At 41.0% G+C, this 21,919-nt stretch overlaps 1 protein-coding gene across 1 annotated transcript in view; it reads right to left on the minus strand.

Moving 5' to 3' along the window:
• fstl5 (follistatin-like 5) overlaps positions 1–21,919 on the minus strand; it is a 495,975-nt gene that overhangs the window by 337,360 nt on the left and 136,696 nt on the right. The window contains exon 4 of the mRNA XM_048607644.1: positions 2,654–2,902. Within this exon, the coding sequence (XP_048463601.1) occupies positions 2,654–2,902 (249 nt within the window). The remainder of the gene's footprint in view (positions 1–2,653; positions 2,903–21,919) is intronic.

Below are 21,919 nucleotides of genomic sequence, written 5' to 3' on the forward strand. Positions count from 1 at the left end.
GGGGGGGGGGAAGTGTTGGGTATTCTAAAAGGCATTAGGGTGGACAAGTCCCCAGCTCCAGATGGGATCTATCCCAGGTTTGAGGGAAGCGAGAGAGGAAATAGCTGGGGCTTTAACAGATATCTTTGCAGCATCCTTGAGCACAGGTGAGGTCCCGGAGGACTGGAGAATTGCTAATGTTGTCACCTTGTTTAAGAAGGGTAGCAAGGATAAACCAGGTAATTATAGACCAGTGAGCCTGACGTCAGTGGTGGGGAAACTGCTGGAGAAGATACTGAGGGATAGGATCTATTTACATTTGGAAGAAAATGGGTTTATTAGTGATAGGCAGCATGGCTTTGTGCAGGGAAGGTCGTGTCTTACCAACTTGATACTTGAGGAAGTGACAAAGTTCATAGATGTGGGAAGAACTATAGATGTCATATACATGGACTTCAGTAAGGCGTTTGATAAGGTTCCCCATGGTAGGCTGATGGAGAAAGTGAAGTTGCATGGGGTCCAGGGTGTACTAGCGAGATGGATAGAGAACTGGCTGGGCAACAGGAGACAGAGAGTTGTAGTGGAAGGGAGTTTCTCAAAATGGAGAACTGTGACCAGTGGTGTTCCACAGGGATCCGTGTTGGGACCACTGTTGGTTGTGATATACATAAATGATCTGGAGGAAGGTATAGATGGTCTGATTAGCAAGTTTGCAGATGACACTGAGATTGGTGGAGTAGCAGATAGTGAAGGGGACTTTTGGAGAATGCAACAGAATATAGATAGATTGGAGAGTTGGGCGGAGAAATGGCAGATGGAGTTCAATCCGGGCAAATGCGAGGTAATGCATTTTGGAAGATCCAACTCAAGAGCGAACTATGTGGTAAATGGAAAAGCCCTGGGGAAAATTGATGCACAGAAAGATCTGGGTGTTCAGGTCCATTGTACCCTGAAGGTAGCAACGCAGGTTGATAGAGTGGTCAAGAAGGCTTACGGCATGCTTTCATTCATCAGACGGTCTATTGAGTATAAGAGTTGCAGGTCATGTTGCAGTTGTATAGGACTTTGGTTCGACCACATTTGGAATACTGCGTACAGTTCTGGTCGCCACATTACCAAAAGGATGTGGATGCTTTGGAGAGGGTGCAGAGAAGGTTCACCAGAATGTTGCCTGGTATGGAGGGCGCTAGCTATGAAGAGAGGTTGAGTAAATTAGGTTTATTTACATTAGAAAGACGGAGTTTGAGGGGGGACCTGACTGAGGTCTACAAAATCATGAGAGGTATAGACAGGGTGGATAGCAAGAAGCTTTTTCCCAGAGTGGGGGACTCAATTCCTAGGGGTCACGATTTCAAGGTGAGAGGGGGAAAGTTTAAGGGAGATATGCGTGGAAAGTTCTTTACGCAGAGGGTGGTGGGTGCCTGGAACGCGTTGCCAGTGGAGGTGGTAGAGGCAGGCATGATAGCGTCATTTAAGATGTATCTGGACAGATACATGAATGGGCAGGGAGCAGAGGGTTACAGATCCTTGGAAAATAGACGACAGGTTTAGATTGAGAATCTGGATCGGCGCAGGCTTGGAGGGCCGAAGGGCCTGTTCCTGTGCTGCAATTTTCTTTGTTCTTTGTTCTCAACTGTCAAATTTCCTTGCTAAACCCCCATCCTCTATCTTTCTTTTCCTTAAAACCTCTCCTTTTGACTAAGCTTTAGGTGTGTTCTCATATCTCCTTCTGTACTTTCACATTAAATTTCATTTGACAATAGTCCTGCAAAATAACAAAATGTTGGAAAAACTCAGCAGATCAATTAGATGTGGATGAAAACAGTAAATGTTTCAGGTTGATGATATTTCATCAGAAAGTTCTAAAATAGATGTTAATTGTTTTTCTCCTTCTGAGGCTTTCCATTAATTTTCTTCTGACTTCAGATATCCGGCAGCTACAATACTTTGTTCACAAAATGCTTGAGCATTTTATTAAATTAAAAGCAATTTGGTGGAACTACTGCTCTATGAAATGAGCTTACACACAATTCCAATCACAGACAAGAAAATCAGGAACAAAAACAAAGTTGCTGGAAAAGCTCAGCAGGTCTGGGTGCATCTGTGAGGGAAAACACAGAGTTAACGTTTCAGGTCCGGTGACCCGGAACCAGTTCTGAGGAAGGGTCACCGGACCCGAAACGTTAACTCTGTTTTTTTCCTTCACAGATGCAGCCAGACCTGCTGAGCTTTTCCAGCAACTTTGTTTTTGTTCCTTATCTACAGCATCCGCAGTTCTTTTGGTTCTCATTTAAAAAATCAGTAAGTTGTTTGTGTGCACCGTGGTCTAGTGAACAGCATACTTATTTCAGATAACTAAAAAAATTACCCTTCAGTTTACTTTTGCATCCTGTAACCCATTTATTCAGAAGTGTTCTTAAGAAATATAATCTTATATCTCTCATTCAGAAACATGAAACAGAAAATTTTCACAATAAAAAATTGAGCTACTATTTCTGTACTACACCACATTTCTTTTTTCTCTTGCATAGCTCAGTTCTGACATCCAGTTGAATCACAGGCAGAAAAGGATACATTTTTGACTTGCTTGAATTCAGAAACATGACTTTGCAACTTTTAAAAATTTTTATTATATTATTAAATTTATTAAATTTTGATTTTTAAAGATTCCTACCTTTGAAAAAGCAGTCTTCATTATGGACAACTGAAATTTTTTGTTTCTTCAAGCAGGCAGCACGATGAAGTTCACAATGGTTTTCATAAAGTTCCCCATCAGAGCCACACACAGGCTTGTAATTGGGCTTACACCGCTCCATGCATGCACAGTCCGCCTGTCCTGTCTCTTTGTTTACAATACAATGTCGGCCAAGCCCACAGTACTTGTTTTCACAGGGTCCAAAATAACTATCCTGACCGTAGTATACTGAAAAGCAACAAGAACCAGATTTACCATTACTTTCCGGTTTATTTAATGTGAAAAACAACTATACATCACATCACCTTGGGCCATCAATTATTGACTTAAATGCTTTTAAAAGATTTGCAGCATAACTGCAAAACAAAGATTTCATTTAATTTGTAGCTTGTTAATCGTGACAAAAAACAAATTCATATTTCTTTTAATTGATCAAAATATTTCATACGAAGCAAAATAAAAATCTAGAAATTAACCTCTGCATAAGAATATTTGTTTTCTTAAATTTTCCTCAGTCTAATAAGCAGCATTTTTCAGGCTTTAGCTCCTTTTTTTGTGGAATTTGTGTGATATTCACTTACAGTTATAACAACTTGTACAATACCTACTTTTACGCAGGAATACAACTTCAGCTACAGAGTAACCCATAACACCTTTTGCCCGCAACGTCATCATCACATATTCACAAAAATGCCAGTGCAGGGTACAGTATCTGCTGTTTTGCCATTGGTGGCACATGACTATTTCTCAAAAAAGAAGAATCTCCTATGGCATCTGTGTAAATTTTCAGCTCTTGCAGCAGCCATTCTTTTGCCCATTCTGAGCAAATCTGGCAATTTAGTGTCAGTTTTGGACTACAGGTAATTTGTTGCTGTGGATTCTCAACTATGAGAAAGTATCTAGAACTTGCCTTATATAACACCTATAATCTGTCTATCTCATTCATCCTGATGCAGAATCTTGGAAGTCATGGGGTGATTTTGATTCACAGATGAAAAATAAGTGATAATAATTTAGCTGCCTGTGAGACATCTCATCCAATTGTCATTTTTACTATCACCCATTTTACACTACCACTCAAAATCAAAGTGAAACCCTTGGATGTTGATCTTATTTTGATTGAGAATCTGGAGATGAACAGATCAGATTCTCAGCCACTGTTCCACATACTTCTGCTGCCAATATAGCGTTGAACAGGAACAGCCATTATCATACATCAAACACAAATCCTTTGTGATTTTTCTTGCACAACTCCATACTATAATCCATTGCATCTTTGAATTAAATTCAATCATGTGTATTTATTCATTTTATATTTGCCTTGTAGTATAACTGCATTTTGTTTAATAATATTATTGCTCGTTATGTTCATGTTAAGCTGATCAATGCAAAGAACCAACAAATTTAAGAACAAAGAAAATTTTTTTTTTTAAAATCGGCATTACAATAGAGAAAAGGAGATGGCAATGCTAAAGTTCCACATTAATAAGCAAGAAACAACAGGGCAAATTTTTAGTTTCACCACACTTTGCTCATCACTGGCTCATTGTCATTCAAATGAGGGCGAACTAACTTGTTTGCATACAATCAATAAAATGCATTCACAAAACTGATATTATAGGCAGTTCGCTGGTTGGGAAAGGGTGATAAATCAGTGAGTTTCTGATTTCAGTGATTCACTAAAATGCGGATGCCAGAAGCAATCGCCCTTTTTATTTGTAGTAACAGTTATCAATCTGCACTGAGTCTCACTGTTAATTTTATAACAACATCTGAGCCAATGTATTATCTTTACTTTCGTGACCAAACTGTCCAATAGACTATTTCTTTTTCGACATAAAATCAACATCAGTGACCTACCTTTTGCAGTGAGTTAGGCCTGGATTCTCATTTCCTGTTGTAGAATGCAGATTCAGGATATCTCCTGATTCTGTGAAACATACCTGGGAGGTGGCCTGAGGCTAAGATACTCATTCCAGGCTGAGTTCATGGGGAACAAATGTGGAAAGTGCTGGGTTTGATGGCAAACTGTGTTGACTGCCTGCCTTGATGCATGAACACTGAATTGCAGTTATAAAAAACAAATTTAAATAACAGACTTCCACACTTCACCTCTCAACTCTCTTCAACTCCAGTCCCAACCAGCCACTTCACACCCTGCATATTCACTATCAACCCACAATCCTTCATATTCTCCAGGCCACTCTTATACTCCATTGTCCAATACTATTGTCTTTCATGGGTGGCACAATGGCTCAGTGCTGCAGCACCACTGCCTCACAGCAGCAGCGGCCAGAGTTCAATTTCAGCTTCAGGCAACTGTGTCGGTTTCCTCCGGGTGCTCCAATTTCCTCCCACAATCCAAAAATGTCCATGTTAAACTGCCCATAGTGTCCAGGGATGTGTGGGCTAGGTAGATTAGCCACGGGACACGCAGGGTTACAGGATTAGGTCTGGTAAAGACGACCTTTGAACAGGTGGTGTGGACTTGATGGGCCGAATGGCCTGCTTCCACACTGTAGGGATTCTATGATTCATAACCTCCCTGTCTCAATATGCATCTCTACATAGCTCCATTGTCCCAAATGATTCAAATCTCACCTTATGACGCCACACATTCTCAATGATTCCTCATCCATTATGCCAACACATGCCCTTGCTCCTGCACGTAGGACTTTATTGGTCTCTTTGCAAATCTAGTTTCACTGATGTACTTAATCCTTCCCCTTATGAAAACAAATATTTAAGCATTTAATTTCTATTGAAAGTACTTATATTCTATATTTATTTTCCCACTGTGACCCCATTTTGAGGCTTGAAAATTGTCACAATCCCTCAGATCTGCAAGAATGACTGTGAGAGTGAAGGCCTCAATGGACAAATGCCAAATTTCAAACTATGAACAATATCTATTATGGGAGAAAATTGTGCTAATTGATTGACCAAGGCATAACAATAGGAATCGCAAAGAAAAAGCAATGGAACCTTAAGGCCCCAAACCCGCAGATTATTCAAACCTTGCATTTTCTTCAAATTACTTAAGAGCTTCCAGACCTTATGATTCCCCATCGCTCTATCCATTATAATGCCTCATCCAATCAGTCAATTTGCCAGAAAAAAAAAGCATCTTATGAATTATTGTGATCACAGAATCATGATTGTTTGAAACGTGCACACTCGTTAACAATCTTGCAATTATCCTGATGAGTGCAAGATCTAGATTCTAGCATTTTCCTAACATGGATATCCAGCTAAGAGCCCTGCAGTTTCCTTTTTTTCACCCTCTCTCTGATCATGGTGTTTCATTTACTACTTCCAATTCACTGGAGGCAACTGTAAAAACAAAGACAACATACTCACAATCACTGCGGACATCTCTCAAAACTAACCCTGGTTAGACCCCACTTGGAGTTGTGAGGGCAGCACCGTTCAAGGGAGTACAATGTAGGTTTACAAGAATGATAGTTGGACTTCAGGGGTTAAGTAATAGAAGAGATTATAGAAATTAGGTCTACTTTCACTAGAATTTAGAAGGTTAATGGGTGATCCGATCACAGTCCAAGATGTTAACTGGAAAAGACATTAACCACCTTTCAATCTGTAGGAACTGTTCCGGAGTCTGTAGAATCTTGCAAGATGACCAACATATCCGCTATTTTGAGGGCCAGTTAACTTTAAAGTGTTAATTTCCCGAACACCATTCCTCTACTCGTACATATTTCCTTCAGTTCCCCTCTCTCACTAAAACCTGTGCTCACCAATGCAGAACCAAAGTATTTATTTAATTGGTCAGCCATTTCCTAGCTCCCCATTATGAACTACCCTGTTCCCAACTGTAAGGTATCTACAGTTTCTCTTCACATATCTATACAAACTTTACAGTCAGTTTTTATGTTCTCTGCAAGCTTACTCTTGTTTTCTATTTTCCCTTAAATCAAACACTTTGTCCTCCCTTGCTGAATTCTACAATGCCCCATTTACAGGTATTTTTGCACTCCATCCCTTGCTTGGATCTAATACCACCTCTAACTTCCCTTGTAAGCTATGCTTTTTTTAAAAAAAAATATTCATGTGGGAATTTTTTTTGATAGACAATGAACAATGCCATTCATCCATATACTCTTTGAGTGATTGCCATTGCTTTTCCACGATTATCCCTTTAAGTAACATTGTCCAATTTATCATAGATGAAATGATGATATGAGGTAGGAGCTATTTAAATTTGGGACCTTAGTCTCAGAATCAACTACAGGAGTCTCCACCTTGATGAGGAATTCCATCATATTATGGTCAAATGTCCTCAAGGGGCCTCATACTACTACAGCAGGTAGCATGGTGGCTTAGTTGTTTGCACTGCTGCCACACAGCCTTGGATGACTGTGTGTGGAGTTTGCACATTATCCGCAGGTCGGCATGGGCATGCTCAGGTTTCCTCTCAGTTGAAAGATGTGCAGGTTAGGTAAGTTGGCTGTAGTGAATTGCCCTGTAGCATCCAGGCACATGCAGGCTTGATGGATTAGCCATGATAAATATGAGGTTACAGGAATGGGGAAAGGGGGCTCTCTCATTTCCCATCTCTGGTCACCTAGCAGCCAAGTAATCCTGATTATATCATTCCCATTTTCATCAACTGATGATAAATTCATCCACTTTACTGAAAATGCTCTGCACAAGCTTGTCTCATTTCTATTAGATTTCACTGTGGCCTTGATTTAACTACCTATCCCATTGCCCTGCTGTTTTAGTGTCAAGTCTCCCAACCACTCTAGCAAATACTTTCTCTCTCTTCCCTCTCTTTTCCATCCCAGAACTTCAGTCTCAGTCCTGCCCTAGCATAACTTGTCCAGTTTGCACTCTTCCAACCTTGCCCAGCACTACTCCCAATGCCTCAGGACTCCGAAGCCCTCCTTCATGCACCGTCTCTTCAGCCATGTGTTCAGCTGATATATTCTGCTATTTCTACCGACTTGCACATGACACTGGCAGCGATCTTGAGACTACTACTATTGAGGTCATACTTTTCAACTTACTTCATATCTTCTGTTTTGGGGATCTCAACCCTTTTTCATAAAAAGCCTGTCATTTATACCAATGTGTACCATGACCACTGGCTGTTTACCCTCCTCCTCTTCCAGAATGTCCTGTAACCACTCAGACATCCTTGACCATAGTGCCAGGGAGGCAATGTACTATCCTGGAATCCTGTTTGCAGTCACAGAAACAACCATCTATTCCCCTATAACTACTGCATTCTCACTTTTTTTAAAAATAATTCCTCCCTGCACAGCAGAAATCAACAGTGGAATAGCTACAGGACATTCTTGCACTGCCTGTCTGGTTTGCGCTATCTGGTGGTTAGCTATTTCCAGGAGTCTTAAGGTGGACGAACATTGCCAGAAGTCCCACAATACCAGTTGATAGTCCAACAGGTTTATTTGAAGACACAAGCTTTTGGAGCGCTGCCCCTCCATCAGGTGAAGAGAGGGGGAGCACACAGGCAAATTTTATTGGCAGAGAGAGATCAAAATAGTGAGTGGAGTGTCAAATTATAAGTCCCTGCAGGTGATCAAAAGTGTCAGATGGTATGAGTAAAAGGTCAACAGCTAAATAACAAATGAAAGGACAACCTATAATTCAATTTAATGAGGCAGAGAGATAAATCACATAAAATTAAAAATAAGGCCGTGCTAGAGATAAACTAAATGACTGGAATAACATGATAGTTTTAAGAGTTTTAAGAGTTGCATGCCAAAGTGATAAGTAATCCAAAACTGTGCAAACTAAGGTTCACTGTATCCAACACACATGGCCTACTCTACATTGTTGCAGAACACCTTTGTGCAACCATGACCCCGACCTTCCTGTAGCTGGTCATTTCAACGTAGCCTCCTGCTTGCATGCCCATTTATCTGTCCTCGGCATGCGGCAGTGCACCAGTAAGTCACAGCCAAATTGGAGGAACAACATCTCATCTTCAGCCTAGGCACTTTAATATTAAAGTTCAGAAGGCTGTAAAGTTCAACACCTTCAAATTGTGAACCAACTCCCAACATGGCGAGAGATCCCAGATCCATGTCATGTTCCTCCTGTGCGATGTGGGAATTCAGGGACCATCCCCATGTCCCTGACTCCTTCACATGCAGGAAGTGTCCAGCTGCAATTCCTGTCTGACCACTTGACAGCTTTGGAGGGTGGCTGGATTCTCTTTGGAGCATCTGCAAGGCAGAGGGAATTATGGATAGCACGTTCAGTAAGTTGGTCACACTACAAATAAAAATTACTGAGGAAAAAAGGAAATGGATTAACAGAGGAAGAGTAGGAAAACAGTGCAGGGGTCCCCTGTGGTCATCTCCCTCCAAAAACAGGTGTACCATTTTGGACAATGTTGGGGGAAGATGGCTCAATAGGGAAAGGTGGCAGCAGCCAGGATCATGGCACCATGGCTGCTTCTGCTGTACAGGAGGGCAGAAAAAAAAAAGTGGCGAACTATAGTGATAGGGGATTCAATTGTAAGGGGAATAGATAGGTGTTTGTGGTCACAAATGGGAGTCCAGGATCGTATGCTGTCTCTCTGGTGCAAGGATATCTCTGAGCAGCTGCAGGACGTTCAGTGGGGTTGTGGGGTGTGGGGGCAGTTTGATAGATGGTGAAAAAACCAGCTGTTGTGGTGCGTATAGGCACCAACAATATAGGTTTAAAAAAAAGGATGAGGTCTTATAAGCTGAATTTAGAGAGTTAGGAGTTAAACTAAAAAAAATTAGGAAAACAAAAAAAGTAGTAATCTCAGGATTCCTACCAGTGCCACATGCTAGACAGAGTAGGAATGGCAGGATAGCTAAAATGAATATGTGGCTTGAAGGATGGTGCAAAAGAGAGGGATTCAAATTCCTGGGACACAAACTAGTTGTGGTGGAGGTGGGACCAGTACAAACCAGACAGCCCTGGTTCTAGTCCTGCCCAGGTGCAATGTCCTGGAAGGGGTGGGGTGGTGGTGGTGTTTGCTAGTGCTGTCGGGGAGGGTTTAAACTAATGTGGCAGGGGGAAATGGGTACCAATGCAGGAAGTCAGAGGGAAGTAAACAAAAGAAAAACAGGCTAAAGGGTCGTGTCTCAGTACGAGGAGCATTTGTAATAAAATGTGGATGAATTAACTGCACAAACAGTTATTAACAGATATGATGTGATTAGGAATCGCAGAGACCTGGCTCCCAGGTGAGAACTTAATGTCCAGGGTTATTCAATTTTCAGGAAAGACAAACAAAGGAAAAAGGAGGTGGGGTGTGGTTGCTGGTTAAGGATGTGATTAATACAATCTTAAGGGAGGACATTAGCCTCAAATGATGTGAAATCAGTACGGGTGGAGCAGCAGAATATCAGAGGGGAAAAAAGACTTTAGTGGAGCTGTGTACAGACTACCAAACATTAGTTGAGAGCTTGAGGACTGTATCAAACAGGAAATTAGAGATGCATGCGGTAAGGGTAGAGCAGTTATTATGGGTGACTTCAATCTACATAAATGATTGGACTAACCAAACTATTAGCAATGCAATGAAGGAGGATTTAAAGTTTGAGAAGATTTATAGCTTGGGTTGTGAATGAGGTTGCAGACCTGCTCACCAAGTTGGTGTGTTTGATTGCAGACGTTTTGTCACCCTGCTAGGTAAGATCATCAGTGTGCCTCCTGCAAAATGTTAGTGTTCTGTTCTGCTTGTTATTTATATGCCTTGGGTTGCTGGGGTGTTTGGTACTACTTCCAGTTTTGTTCTTCACTGGTTTGTATATCAGGTCCAGTTCAATGTGTTTGTTGACAGTGCTCCATTTGGAATGCCAGGCCTCCAGGAATTCCCTGGCAGGTCTCTGTTTGGCTTGTGCTATTATGGATGCGTTGTCCCAGTTGAATTCGGTGTCCTTCTTTGTCAGTGTGTATTGAGACCAGTGAGAATTGGTCGTGTCTCTTGGTGGCTATTTGGTGTTCATGTATCTTTATTGCCAGTTTTCTTCCGGTTTGGCCAATTTAATGTTTCTCACAGTCCTTGCATGGTAATTTGTATACTACATTAGTTTTACTGGTTGTGGGTATGGGGTCCCTTATGTTTGTAGGGGTGGTTGTTGGTTTGTGGGCTACCCTGATACCTAGGGGTCTGAGGTAGTCTTGTGGTCATCTCTGATTTGTCTCTGACATACGGTAGGGTGACTAGTGTGTCTGGTTGTGTTGTGTCTTCTTGCTGTGGTCTGTGGCAGAGGTAACGGTGGATTGTGCTTTTTCTGGAATCCATTCCTTTTAAAAACTCCATACAAGTGTTCCTGTTCTGCTTTGCACAATTCCAGGTTGCTGCAGTGTGTTGTGGCTTGTTTGAATATTGTCCTGATGCAGCTCAGTTTACGGGCGGTAGGGTGGTTGCTGGTATAAGTAAGTGTCCGGTCCGTATGCTTTGTCTTTCTGTGTATGCTAGTCTGGAGTTCCCTTTTGTTCTTACATTCTACCGTTACATCCAGGAAGGGTAGTCAGTTGTTGTTCTCTTCTTTTGAGTTTTATTCAGGTGAGGATGCAGTTTGTGTCAGTGGGTTTCTTCTAGTCTTGTGCATTTGTTAGTCATGTGCGTTTGCTAGTCATGAAGCTGTCATCTACATCTTGGGTGGCATGGTGGCTCACAGCGCCAGGGACCTGGGTTCAATTCCACCCTCGGATGACTGTCTGTGTGGAGTTTGCACATTTTCCCTGTGTCTGTGTGGGTTTCCTCCAGGTGCTCTGGTTTCCTCCCACAGTCCAAAGATGTGCAGGCTAGGTGGATTTGCCATGAAAAATTGCCTGTAGTGTTCAGGGATGCCTAGATTAGGTAGGTAGGTGGGTGGGGGAAGAAATGGGTCTGTGTGGGATGCTCTGAGGGTCAGTGTGGACTTGTTGGTCCAAAAGGGTTCTATGAAACTATAGTGGGCCCAAAGTTTATTTCCAGTTTTCAGGAGTGCTGTCCATTCTAATCTTTGTATTACTGTTTCTGCAATCAGTCCTGATATTAGGGATCGTATTCGTCGACTTGTTTAAAAAATATGACTGTTGAAGGCGAAGTGGGTTGAGAGGCACAGACCCAGTAGTTTCAGGGTGCTATCCTTGTTGATGTTGTCGGTGTAATGGGGTGTCTGCCTTCATTTGTCCGGCAGTGTGACAACTGTCTCTTCGACTAGGTCAATGTTTATGGATGCAAAGAGTGCTGTTACATCGAAAAATACCATTATCTTGTCCTCTTCTATTCTGCTGTCCTTGATGAGGAGGAATTCGGGAGGAATGGATGGAGTGGGTAGTGTGGTCCACTAAGCATTTCAGTTTCCGTTGTAGTCCTTTGGCTAGTCTATAAGTTGGTGTGCCTGGTAGCGAGGTAATGGGTCGGAGAAGGACCCCAAGCCTGCGTTCCTGGAATCTATGAGGGATGGTTTTCCTTGACCAATATGTTGAGGAACCAACAAGCCAGAAAACTATCCTAAACTAGGTACTGTGTAATGAGAGAGGATTAATTAGCAACTTTGATGTGTGATCCTCTGGGGAAGAGTGACCTTAATATGATAGAATTCTTCATTAAGATGGAGAGTGACAATTAAATGTGAAATTAGGGTCCTGAACTTAAAAGAAAACTTACTTTGATGTTATGAGGCATGCATTGGCTAGGATAAACTGGCTAAGGGTACTTAAGGGATTGACACTGGATAGCCAATGGCAGACATTTAAAGAACACATGAATGAATCTCAACAATTGTACATCCCTGTCTGGCACAAGAGTAAAACAGGGAAGATGGATCAACCACAGCTAACAAGAGAAATCAAGTACAATGTTAAAACCAAAGAGGAAGCACAAATTGGCCAGAGAAAGCAGCAAATCCAAGGACTGGGAGAAATTTAAAATGCAGCAGAGGAGGACAAAAGGTTTAATCTGGAAAGGGAAAGTAAGCTTGCAGAAAACATAACTGACTGCGAAAGGTTCTCTCAATATGTGAAGTGAAAAGACTGGTGAAGACCAATGTAGATCCCTTGTAGTTAGAATCAGGTGAATTCATAATAGACAAAGAGATAGCAGACCAGTTGAACAAATATTTTAGATCTGTCTTCACTAAGGAGGACACAAATAATCTTCAGGAAATGCTGCTAGGGGACACAGGCTCAAGCATGAAGGAGGAACTGAAGGGAATCATTATCAGTCAGGAAATGGTACTGGGGAACTTGATGGGATTAAAACCGACAAGTCCCCAAGGCCTGATGTTCTGCATCCCAGAGTAATTAAGGAAGTGGCCCTAGAAATAACCACTGCATTGGTGATCATTTTCAAGCATTCTGTAGACTCTGGAAGAATTCCAATTGACTGGAAGTTAGCTGACCTAATCCACTCTAAAACTGGAGGGAGAGAGAAAATGGAGAATTATAGACTGATTAGCCTGACATCAGTGCTGGGAAAAGTGCTAGAGTCTAATCATTAAGGATATAATAACTGAGTATTTGGAAAACAGATTCAGTCCAAGCTAGCATGGATTCACTAAAAGGAATTTTCCGAGTAGGTGACCAGTAGAGTGAACAATGGTTAATCAGTAGATGTTGTACATCTGGACTTCCAAAAGCCTTTGAACAAGATTCCACATGAGATTAGTAAGCAAAATTACTTCCAATACCATGAGCTTTAATGTATTTACAGGAAGCAGAAAGTTGGAATAAACATGTTCATAGCGGCAGGCAGTGACAAGTGGGATATTGTAGGGTTCAGTGCTGGGACCTCAGCTGTTCACAATATACATTAACGATTTAGGCAAAGGAAATGAATGCCATACATGCAAATTTGCAGATGATACTAAGCTGGGTGGTAGTGTGTGCTGTGAAGAGGTTGCTAAGAGGCTGCAGGATGACTTGGACAGACTGGCTGAGTGGCAAATGCAACATAAATATGGATAAATGTGAGGTTATTCATTTCAGTGGTAAAAACAGGAAGTCAGATTATTTTGAGTGGTGGCAGTTTATGAAAGGGTGAGGTGCAGTGAGACTTGGGTGCCACGGTGAAACAGTCACTGAAGATGGCATGCAGGCAGTGAGGAAAGCTGCTCTCCTTCATAGCATGAGGATTTGAGTATCACAGTAAAGATGTCATGTTGCAGTTAAACAGGGCTTTGGTGAGGCCACACCTTGAATATTGTGTAGTTTTGGTCTCATAGTCTGAGGAAGGACATTCTTGTTTTTGAGGGAATCCAGCAAAAGGTTCACCAGAATGATTCCCAGGATGACAGGACTGACATGAGGAAAGACTGAGTCGACTGGGCTTGTATGTGCTGGAATTTAGAAGAATGAGGAGTATCTCAGAAACAAAATCCTGATGGCACTGACAGGCTAAAGGCAGGAAGAATGTTCCCAAATTTTGGAAAGTCCAGAACAAGGGGTCTGAGTCTAAGAATAAGGGGTAAGCCATTCAGGACAGAGAGGAGGAAGAATATCTTCACTCAGTTGTGAGCCTGTGGAATTTTCTACCATAAGAAGCTGTAGAGCCAGTTCATTAGATATATTCAAGACGGAGGTGGACAAGGCCCTTGCATCTAAAGGGATCAAGGGGTATGGAGAGAGGGTGGAAATAGGATACTGAGATTCCATGGTCAGATTGAATGGTGGTGCAGGCTCGAAGCACCAAATGACCTACACCTGCACCTATTTTCTATGTTGCTACCTTTTTTAAATTTTCACTTGTTACATTCTCTGTCACAATGCTCTCTCCCCTCTCACCACCCCAGTGGGACAGTTTTCTTTTTCAAGCCTAGCAGTTAAACATACCATTGTTCTGCAATTCTCACATCTGCCTTCCCTTCCAAAATGAAGAACTTCACAAATCGATTGCAAGGAACTGAAGCCTTCACCGATCACAGGCTGCCAACTTGAAACTGCACCGTTTAACCCTGGTCTTTGCTTCATAGAGTCATACAGCATGGAAACAGATCTTTTAGTCCAACTAGTCCATGCCAAACATAATCCCAAACTAGTCCCACCTCCATGCTCCTGGCCCATATCCCTCCAAACTTTTCCTATTCATATATCCATCCAAATGTCTTTTAAATATTGTAACTGTACCCACATCCACCACTTCATCAGGAAGTTCACTCCACATGCAAACCACCCTTTTAAAAAAAAAGGCCTTTTTTAAAAGATCATATTACAAATAGTTTGGTGGGTGGCTGAGATCCCTGTGTGCTGGAGATCTTGCCCTATGTATGAGAGTTTGGGTGGAATATTGTGAGTTTTAGATATCTCTGGACTGAACTCAGGGACATCTGAAAAAGAAGGTAGATTTTTCAAAGTTAGTACTACTCAAGTTGGAAGTACAATTGATCCAAAATTTGATGTTCCATCTTTCATGCAAAAGATGATCCCTGAAACTGGTTTACATCAACCACAATCCAACATCTGCCTGAAGCTAGTTAGCCATTTGGCAAAGCCAGTCAATCATATCACATCATAAACCTGAAGGATGCAAAATTTGGATAAGAATCCAACGAGAACAATTCAGCAGTAAAACTGAGGACAAGCTGCACCAGAATCAAATCCTGGACACTTGTTGGTTTGGATTTGCACAATAGCTGAATTGTGAGGCTTAACTTGTTTACTGGAGGGGTCTTATTTTGGTGGCTACATGCAGTAAAGTTTAAATAATTTTTCAGTACTTTATTTGTCTGTGAGATTTCTTAATAAGTAGCTGAATTAAAGGTAACTTTGATAATTTATCTACAACAGGAGCAGATGGGGGCATGTTCAAATGGAAGAATAAATGGTTTAAAAATCTAAAGCACTACCCACCCTGACAAATTGACGTTTGTAACCAATTTTGGATCCAACTTGACAAGTTACTCTGAATTCCACATGCGTTTACCTTCTTTATCAGTCTCCCACATGGGCCCTTGTCAAAAAACATTGCTCAATTCCACATAAACTACATCAGATGCACTACCCCCACCAATCTACTCAACTGGTAACCTCCTTGAAAAATTCTATCAAATTTGGTAGGCATGACCTCCCTGACAAAGCCATGCTGATTATCCCTGATCAAATCTGATCGCTCCAAGTGAAGATTAATTCCCTCCTTCAGAATCTTCTCCAGTTTCCCTACTACTCATGTGAAACTCACTGGTCTAGTTCCCTGGCTTATCTCTACTACCTTTCTTGTAAAGTGGAAGCACAAGAGTTGTCCTGCAGTCCTCTGGCGTCTCCTCTATGGTCAGACAGAAATTTAAAAAAAATTTGGGTCCGAGTTCTTGTAATTTCCTGACTCCTCTCCCACAGCAACCTAGGATACAAGTCTACTGGACACATGGATTTGTCCACTTTTAAGCCCACCAAAATATCCACTACTTTCTCCCTCCCCATGTCAATCTGCTCAAGAACTTCAGACCCTCTTCTCAAATTCTATACTGATGTCTTTGAATAGTTGTTTAATACAATCCAGTTAATGTCTTCCAGTTCTGTGCAGATTGCCTCCTTGGTTCCTCATATCCTACTCCTTTCCTTATAGAATGGTCTTGAGATTCTCCCTCATTTTACACCAGTATTTTCTCATGCTTCCTCTTTGCTCACCTGATTATTTTCTCAAGGTTCCCCTTCCATTTTCTATACACCTCTCTTTTCCTCCTTATACATTCCTGAGTATTCCAAGATATTCAGCATTCTCTAGGCACATTACTCCTACATTACACCCGAAAGGGAACATATTGGGCCTGTACTCTTCTCATTTTCTTTTTGGGAGTGTCTCTCCAGTTGCCACTCGAGCTATGAAACCAAAACTCAAGTTTTTGCAGCTTGGAGCATTTCCTGCACGTGTGGTCATCTAAGATGCTGGTAGACTCCATGACTTCCCACGTATGTCAGGTCACACTTTCCACTAAACTGATCTCACCTGCCACACTTGAAAGAAAACAAGATAATAATCAACTTACCATTAGACATGGTGCAAATACAACAACAATGCTGTATATCAAATATCTGGTCAAGAACTGTGTTGATATGATGAGAGACGAATGGCACTGAACTGGTCATTATTACCCATAAAAGTTACCAACCAGCAGCTGCAAACATTGATTTGTACAAATAGGATGACAGAATGGTTTATCTGATGTGTGGAAACAAAATATGCTGAAATATCACACACTGTTTCTTAAAGTCACTCAGAAAATGATCCACAAAAGATAAATACAGCATACAAGACTAGAAAGGTCACGTATTAAGCTTTCAGTCTTCCAGAAGATATTCTTGGAGCTCACTGAAAGTCAGTTTAAGCAATGCATTCACTCTAGCCACCTGAAAAACAAGTTAGCTGTAGGCCAAACTGAAATACTTTTGACTGGGTGTTCTTAATTTACAGTTTACTGACAAATTCCTAGAGATTAAAAATCACAAGAGTTGGATAATGTTTGCATTGATCATATGAAAACATTTGACAGGGCTTGGCATAAAAATAGCTTTAGAGCTTTACAACGTTTCAACATCTAAGAGATGAATAAGGAAATAGAGCGTAGTAAAGATCAAAGTCAAACTGACACACTGATCAGACCAGCAGTTGACTTGTGGCAGGGTTTCCTCGTCTGGCATCAGTTTGTTCCTAAACATATTCAGCAACACCCACATACCTAAAGGAGATCAATATTAGTGAAGGCTGCTGACAATTGTTAATGGCACTGTACTCATTGCAGGATCAAAAGAACATGCCATGATCAGTTCACATCAGTATACAGAACTGACAAGAATTGCAACAAAGAAGATTAAAAACATGCTTATCAATTTGAAAGAGCCAAGTATGACTTCAAACAATTAGGCACTTATCAAAAAATCTAAAGATGATAGTTGAACAATCTTGGATATTGCTGATAAAAAAACTGAGCACATTGGGCCTTTTGAACTTGCTCCACTCGTCAACACAATACTGACTGACCGTCCAACTCAGTGTTTTGGTCGCAATCATTTTCTGTGGCAGAAAATTCTACAGACACACCACTATCTGGTGGAACAAATTTCTCCTCAGTCATAGAGCCATATGGAAACACACCCTTCAGTCCAACTTGTCCATGGTCAACCAAATATCCTAGGTTTATATAGTCCCATTTTCCAGCATTTAGCCCATATCTCTCCAAACCTTTCCTATTGACATACTAATCAAAATGTCTTTTAAAAGTTGTAATTGTCCCAGCCTCCTCCACTTCCTTTGGCAGCTTATTCCATACACGCACCACCCTCTGCGTGAAAAAGTTGCCCCTTAGGTCTCTTAAATCTTTCCCTGCTCACCTTAAACCTATGCCCTCTAGTTATGGATTCCCCACCCCGGGGAAAAAAGACCTTGGCTATTCACCTTATCCATGCCCCTCATGATTTTATGAGTTCCATAAAAGGTCACCCCTCAGTCTCTGAAGCTCCAGGGAAAATACTCCCAACCTAATCAGCCTCTTCCTATAGCTCAAATGCTTCAAACTTGGCAACATCCTTAAATCTTTTCTGAACCCTTTCAAGTTTGACAGCATCCTTCCCTAGCAGGGAGACCAGAATTGAACTTAGGATTCCAAGAGCGGCGTAACCAATGTCTTGTACAACTGCAACATGACCTCCCAACTCCTATACTCAAATGTACTGACTAATAATGGCAAGCATTCCAAATGCCTTATTCTCTATCCTGTCAACCTGGGACTCCACTTCCAAGGAAATATGAACTTGTACTCAAAGGTCTCTTTGTTCAGCAATACTCCCTAGGGCTTTACCATTAAATGTACAAGTCCTGCCTTGATTTGCCTTTCCAAAATGCAGCACTTCATATTTATCTTAATTAAATTCCATCTGCCACTTCTCATCCCATTGGCCAATCTGATCAAGGTCCCATTGTACTCAGAGGTAACCTTCTTTGCTGTCAACTACACCTCTAATTTTGGTGTCATCTGCAAACATCCATCACTTCTTCTACCTTCAAGCCAGTTCTGTACCTAAATGGCTAGTTCTCCCTGTATTCCATGTGATCTAACCTTGCTAACCAGGCTACCATGAGGAACCTTGTCGAACATCTTATTGAAGTCCATGTAGATGGCAACCACAGCGCTATCCTCCTCAATCCTATTCATTCCTTCTTCAAAAAAAAACTCAATGAAGTTCATGAGACACGACTTCCCACGCACAAAGCCATGTTGCCTATCCCTAATCAGTCCTTGCCTTTCCAAATACTTGTAAATCCTGTCTGTCAGGATTCCCTCCAACAACCTGCCCACTGCCAATGTCAGACGCACTGGTCTATAGTTCCCTGGCTTTTCTTGACCTCCTTTCTTAAATAGTGGCACCACATTGGCCAAACTCCCATTTTCCAGCACCTCACTTGTGACGATTGATGATACAAATAGCTCAGCAAGGGGCCCAGCAATCATTTCCCTAGCTTCCCACAGAGTTTTAGGGTACATCTGATCAGGTCCCAGGGATTTATCCACCTTTCTGCATTTTATAATTGTCTCATTTAACATCTTAAATGTTTTATTTCCTTGTAGTACGTATTTGCAATTACATCAAGAACATTACTTTAGACTGCATTAAGTGATACACAATAGTTCAATCTGATTTGAAGAGAGACCAAGTGGACTGACTTACATATAATCCATGAGGAATTTACTTTGGTTTAACAAGCTGAGTGGGGTAAAGGATCTCAACACAACGTGGAGTAGAAACAAATTCTAGTTTGTAATACTGTATTCAAACAAAATATTAAGGATGCATGAATTCAAAGTTACCTTGAACTTTAACAACAGTAATCAGATTTACCTTACCTTCACAATACTGGAATTTTAAAATGTTCCCCATTAAAGCAATCATTGATTAACTATTAATTGCAAGTAAGAATATTCAGAGATTTAAGTGTACATCACAGGTAACAATCGGAACTATGAACATAAACTTGTATTACTCTGATGCAGTTAATTTGCATGCTCAGAAGAGCATCTACAAACTATCAGACCAAATAAAACCTAGAAATTGAGTTTCTGGATTGAATATGAACATCTTAAAAAGACAAATGAAAAGGTAGATCAGAGAATAGATCATAGAATCCCTACAGTATGGAAACAGGCCCTTCGGCCCAACAAGCCCACACTGACTCGCAGACCATCCCACCCAGACATAACCCACCTAATCTACACATCCTTGAACACTATGGGCAACTTAGCATGGCCAATCCACCTGGCCTGCACATCTTGGACTGTGGGAAGAAACCAGAGCACCCAGAGAAATCCCATACAGACATGGGGAAACTGTGCAAACTCCACACAGACAGTCGCTCGAGGGTGGAATTGAACCTGGTCCCTGGTGCTGTGAGGCAGCAGTGCTAACCACTGAGCCACTATGCCACCCAGTTAGAAGGATACATTAGAAGAAAGTAGAGTGAAGACTGAAGTGGATGGTATCACACAAGCCCACATAGATGTGTTTATTTTGGATAAATACATCCTGTGCTAATGGTCAAAAGAGGAGGGTAGGAACAGGCAGAAGATAATGAGTGTGTTAACAAGAAAACTCAAGCTTGTTAAACTCATAAGCTGAGACTTCCTACCTACTTTCTTGTACACCTCAGAAGCTTAGACAAAAAGTCAAGCTCTATGGTAGTTAAAAGAAAGGCCTTTTAAATAAATGTGCTAAGATGTATGTAGAATGTTTAACATACAAGCTGAGTCAAATGAACATATATTTAAAATTGCAGGAAGGAAATGAAATGAACTTTAAAAAGCAATGTCCAGAAAAGACAGTGTCAGTATTTCTGCGATTTGATCAAAGTTGAACAGCTATAGAGATCTCTTCTAAAGGTCATTATCAAAGTCAACCTCAACAAAGTCAGATAATGGACATCACTAGTGGTTGCAGGTGAGAGGCAATGGATGTGAGAATAACACAAGACGGGCTATTGAGGTGGCACTCGCAGCAATGCAAAGTAAGAGAACAAGATGCTATTTTCCAAGTCCCCGAAAGGTGAAAGCTTTTCTTTTTAAAAAAAAGCTGTTTTAATGCAAAAAGAATTAATTCAAAAGAACTTTTAAAGTCTTTGAGAACGTTTAGGTCACGCTTACACTTGAAGTAAAAGTATATTAATAGTATTTTATATCAATTGCATCCAATTTTATTTAAAGTGTTTGCACTTTTCTCCCCCAGAAAGATTACATAGACTTTGGAAGGGTAAAGACAGTCTGCATTATGATTCACAGGGCATCACAACTACATGGGACCTAAATGGGCCAGTTGGTCTTTTCCTGTCTGACATATCCATGCATTCCTATGTTCACCAACGACTGACAGTATACAAAAGGTATCACTGAAATCCTTCCTTCAATTCATAATATGGTTCTCAGAATTGTTGAGAACTGAAAAATTATCCATGGTTGGATACGATAGCTTCTGATCTTAAAATACATCTTAATACATTTATTCTCCCACATTAATTATTTCTTACATAATATTTACCCTTAATTCTCTTTGGCATTCCTTCAAGTGATTCACTTCCATAAAAGAACAGTGAACAGTTGCAGGATACTCAAAAATCCAAAGATATCTGCATCCATGGCTACAAGATAATACTGCTTCTACAGCAGTTCTAGCTCAGGTTACCTAACACAATTTAAATCTCTTCATATTTATGGTTCAGTTACACATTGAATAAAAATGTTGACCCACTATGGGAACTCGTGCACTCTGGACATTATGATAGCACGAATGTTCTTCTAACCGAGTGAAGTCTGGAAGGATCACTAGGATGAAGGAAAGAAAACAGAAAAGGCCCTTCTTACAGAGGTAGTCATTACCAGTGATACATAGACAATATTTCTCAGCATTGAGCCATAAAGAGGATCTCTCAGCTTACTGGATTCCACAAACAACAACCCCAATTTTGTGATCTCAGCAAAGTCACATCTTTCTGTACTAATAACCAAATGGCTAGGAGTAGGGGAAACAATGGAGAAGAGAAATATAGGGGTTTCCTGAACTTGAACTGATGACCTGCAGAGGAAACACTTGCCCAAACCACTTGTTCTACAACACATCTTGCCAAAGCGTGCAAAGCTTAGAGGCATCAGCTTGCCATTAAAAAAAGGAAATTGTAGGCATGAAGTGTTAGATGTTGGTTGGCATCAGTAGCAAAGCAAACACACATTACTTTTGTGCACATAAATACTGAAAAGGTTATACATATTTCTTAAAATTTGATTTATACTCTTCTGTCTCATCCACCCT

This window comes from Rhincodon typus, chromosome 1 (genome assembly GCF_021869965.1).
Source record: "Rhincodon typus isolate 14 chromosome 1, sRhiTyp1.1, whole genome shotgun sequence".
Classification (NCBI taxonomy): domain Eukaryota; kingdom Metazoa; phylum Chordata; class Chondrichthyes; order Orectolobiformes; family Rhincodontidae; genus Rhincodon; species Rhincodon typus.